At 36.2% G+C, this 4,264-nt stretch overlaps 1 protein-coding gene across 7 annotated transcripts; it reads right to left on the bottom strand.

The window, feature by feature from the left end:
• Positions 1-219: 219 nt before the first annotated feature.
• Positions 220-4,258, bottom strand: LOC137817738 (uncharacterized). Of its 7 annotated transcripts, none has more exons than XM_068620969.1 (8): positions 3,991-4,258; positions 3,748-3,853; positions 2,996-3,104; positions 2,159-2,756; positions 1,660-1,789; positions 1,359-1,564; positions 1,134-1,247; positions 220-625 (listed from the first exon to the last, which is right to left on the bottom strand). In XM_068620969.1, the coding sequence occupies exons 2-6, from the start codon at positions 3,808-3,810 to the stop codon at positions 1,559-1,561; spliced, it is 906 nt and encodes a 301-aa protein (XP_068477070.1). In that variant the 5' UTR covers positions 3,811-3,853; positions 3,991-4,258; the 3' UTR covers positions 220-625; positions 1,134-1,247; positions 1,359-1,558. The 7 variants fall into 7 exon arrangements, with proteins under 7 accessions (XP_068477070.1, XP_068477066.1, XP_068477065.1 ...); XM_068620965.1 differs by having other exon boundaries at positions 976-1,247; positions 1,359-1,526; XM_068620964.1 differs by having other exon boundaries at positions 1,359-1,526.
• Positions 4,259-4,264: the final 6 nt, after the last annotated feature.

The following is a 4,264-nucleotide window of genomic DNA, read 5'->3' as shown; positions in this document are numbered from 1 at the left end:
AGGTATAAAATGGATTATTTGAAAGGTGTCAAATTATCACTACTAATATTAGAACTTGTTGTGACAACGTGGATTTGTGGAGTCACCAATTTTTTTTTATTTTATCCTTCCTTTTTCTGGAGATGTGCATAGTTAGGTAGAGGGAGAAAATAACCCCCTTTGATCAAACTCCACTGACATCCGAGAAAAAGTAAAATTATGGTAAGAGTAGGCAGAACATGCTGAAGAAACTCATCTTTTTAACGTGCATTTGCTTTCTAAAAAAATAATCGTTTATTTTTTTTCATTTTAAATGAATTATGCCAAGAATCATTATTAAAAAAATTGTATGACAACTAAATTCCCACGTCGATCACGCACAATTCCTACAATCCTATCTTCTCCCCTTCCTGCCCCTTAAACACATAAAGGAAAAAAGTAAATATCTCCCAGGCATCCTTAGTTACTTCTGCCAGGTCGTTCCCTGTTCTTCTATACTATCATCCACTTTGATTCTTTCAGATTCAATAGAAACCATAAGACGTCTTTACAGAAATCTCACTTAACAAGTTGAGAGGAGAGGGATTGTGCTGCTGTCCAGAATAAAGCAATTTTCTTCCCAGGACGGCTTCCCCAAACATAAACCCTGAGAAACAATGGCAAATCAAATTAGTGGACTTGATTTTGTAAGACACTGAAAATAGTCAAAAACGGAAGAGGGAGACTGATACTACATGAATGTTGTAGAAACTGCCAAGAAGCAAACTTCAATACTTCAGGATTTAAAAATGAAGTAAATTTCAATTTTTAACGACTCAAACAAAAGGGCAGGTAGCATCATTGCATTTTCATTCTATTTTGTTGTTCCACCATTAAAATGTTCCATTATTTCACTTCCTCCGTAAATTAGATATTAAAAGTATTCATCAATTGTCACAGTATGTGAACTATGCAGCTATAATGCCTTAAAACTACTAAACTGTCTTCAGTACGTACACAAGCGAGAGTCTGGTCAAAGGTTAGAGATGCAAGAGACAAGGTTTATGTGCTGGAATTTCCATCCAACCAGTATTTTGAATTCGATGGTTCCACTGTAATGACATAAGTATTTAGTAAGCTACTTTTATGTACAGAGAGAAACTGTTGAAGCAAACCTTTGAGATCATTCTCAACTGCTGAACCTGGACGAATTAGAAGAGTGCCAGCCTACATTTAGGGAGGAGCCAGGTAGCAGTTATGGGGTTTTAGTTTTTATGCTTTTTCTGAAGCTGAAATAAAAACAAAAGCAATAGAGTAAAATGTAAGCAAGTTACACTTTCAATGAACTCAAATAAATTAGCAAGAGAGAAAAAAGATAGTTTCAACTTGTAAATTCATACCTCAGCCTCTAACTCGGCAATTCTTTGCAAGGAAGCATGTTCAAAGCAAGTGCGGCGCTTACATTCTTCCTCTAGCAAACTAGTAAATTGGTATCTCAGCTCTGCCATTTCCTGAACTAAATCCTCTGCTTCTTCTTTAGCCCTCAACTTTTCCTCTCTTAATTCTTCCTAGCAGAGGAGGTCAAAATACCATATAAATCTCAAAGCTACAAAAATCATTTGCGTGGAGTTATGAAACAGAGTGTCATTAACAAATTCACACAGACCACTTCAATGATTTCGCTTGGATGGATGGACAAACCTTAAGTTTCTTGACAAGACATTCATATTCTTGGATCTGTTGTGACATCTCCGTCTCACATTTCAAATCTGCAGCTGGATCTAAGATGATTACAGATCTTCCAACATGAGGACCATGTACTACAGAAGTGCTGTGGAAATATTAAGAAAAACATTACATCAAAGTTTAGTGGAAGTAGATGAATCATTTTTAAAAATCCAATCCATTTAGAGATAGGAACTTGGGTATATGTGATACCTAAGTTCCAAATTGAATAGTATAGAATGCTCAGTGAAATACTTAAGTGGCTTGCTTCTCACTTTTGATATCCTAGATCTTAAACCCTAAAATGTTAAATTGACAAGTTCCCACTACGAAATTATCAATTGAAGGTCAAGCCCGAAAGATAACAGCAGATCCCAATGAAAAAATCTTCATCCTTCAGCAACTATACACAACTAACACAACATACTTAACTGGTCCCATGTCAAACATCTAAATATAACTTCGAAATATGTACCTTGTGTTCTCCTCTATGGTAGAGTTGTTGCCTTGTTCACTCAAGGAAGATTGAGTATCGAGTATTGGTCTGTCCTTATTTTCTAGCCAGTATTCATCCTTTTGAGAATAAATTTTAGAGGTTTCGTTGGCAGTATCAAGCTTCTCTGTAAGTTCCCTATTCTCTTCATTTAGAGAGAGAATTGTTTTTTGGGAATCCTGCAATGCAACCTGGAGCTCCTTAATTGATCTAATCATTTTATTATTTTCATCTAGAGTTTCTTCCTGGATTTTCTTGGCCTCAAAAAGACTCTGTTCCAAGGCCATCATGTCAAGCTTCATGCTCTCTACTTCAAACTGAGACTCTAATGCGATGGACGAAAATGAGTCCTCTAGTTTCTCCATGGACAAAGCGGACTTCTCTAATTCTATTTCTTTATGATCTAGTTCCTGGATCAAGGAAAAATGCTTTGAACTTAATCGTTTCAGCTCTTCCCTCAAGCTAAAAACCTCCTCTTGTAAAACTTCCATCCCCTCTAATTTTAATTCAAGGCTGTGAACACGCTCTTCCAGATAGTTCACCTCTGCATTCCTAGCACTGAGTAGATCCTGAAGATAATCTGTATAAACTACAAACAGATTAGGCTGGTGAAAGAGTACTAAAATCCTCAAAAATTTTACTGCAGCATTCAATAAGGCGTTCCATACAAAGTAGTTTTGAGGTAAAAGAGACATGTAAGAAAGGGGGAAAGAAGGACTACTCTTTTGATAAGAAGTATGTTTGTTGCCAGTGATGTTTACCCATGGAAGTTCAAATGTATGCCACGGAAATAGAAAGAATTTTTAAAAAAAAAACTACCTATTTCTTGAGAACAGTTCAGAAGCTCTTTTTCCAACCTCTGAACGCCTTTCTTATCTCCTGCCTGAGCTTCTGATAATGACATCTCACGTTGTTCTAGTATCTGCATCTACATCATAAATCAGAATTTGTATCAGCATCAGGTGTTTCCTTGATAGAACTCAACTTCAAAAACCATTTTAGCCATATACTCATTTATGTATACCATTACAAGTAATAGCAAGATTTTACGAACTAAGTCCAAAGGGATCTATGCAAAGTTTGATTTCACTAGGTACTGTTCCTTTACCAAATGTTTTCTTTCCCTCTCTCTTTAACCAATGTCTATTTGAGTGATGTAAGCATTCAAGCATGCTTTATTTTGACTTTGAAGTTCAGCGAGAAGAGTGTGTGCAGTAAAATTTAACACTGGAGCTCTATATATATAGAGAGAATCAACAGGCATTACAACCTCATATCACCGCTGTCGAACTAGCCACAACAACCTACCAACCATACTTGGATTACCTGAATGCATTGAGACTGAGAACTTAGTAAAACGGGCGTCTCTTTTCTATGTTGCAAATCACAGACACAATATTTAGTGGTTAAAGAAAACAAGATGATGCATAACTTCAATCGCAAACCGCGTGGAAAAACCAATCAATACTTGAAAGTTACAACATTGAAATGCAAAAATTAGGAATATTATACATTCATAAAATTAGGAATTCAACAAGAAGTAGTTATGTTTAAAAGGAAGGCATGAGTACCTGGTTTCTAAGCTCCTCCGCATTTACGGAAAAACGATTACCACTTCTGAAACTATTAGACATTTATGTCAACAAATTCGACACAAACACATAGGAAGAAACGTACCTGTTTAAAGTTTATTACAGAACATGTCAAAATTCCATAATAATAGAGAAACCCTAACCAATTCGCAAAAGCATGCCAAAATTTCCTAAACACTGAATAAGAAAAACTAGAATAAAAAAAAAACTGAGAGCACTTACACTTTTTAACTGATGTTAGACTTCAGAGGAATTAAAGGGAAGAGTGAAGAAAATAATGAAATGGAAATTCGAAATCGAAGACGGTAACTGAAACGAAAATTCGAAATTGGAGTGATTATAAGAAAGTTGGAGTAAGGTAAAAGAAAGTAGAAATGATCGGAACAGCAACGGCGGTGGTAGAGGCTAGGGGCCCACTGCCGCGCCTCCGAGTTGCATTTCCGTCGCAACCACTAAGGTTGTTCTCCTACTATCAATGCAGTGTTTGTCCAAAGCT

Source organism: Phaseolus vulgaris, unplaced genomic scaffold, assembly GCF_000499845.2.
Source record: "Phaseolus vulgaris cultivar G19833 unplaced genomic scaffold, P. vulgaris v2.0 scaffold_1077, whole genome shotgun sequence".
In the NCBI taxonomy this organism is placed as follows: domain Eukaryota; kingdom Viridiplantae; phylum Streptophyta; class Magnoliopsida; order Fabales; family Fabaceae; genus Phaseolus; species Phaseolus vulgaris.
The sequence above is the reverse complement of the archived record's forward strand: the minus strand, read 5'-3'. Positions and strand labels throughout refer to the sequence as shown.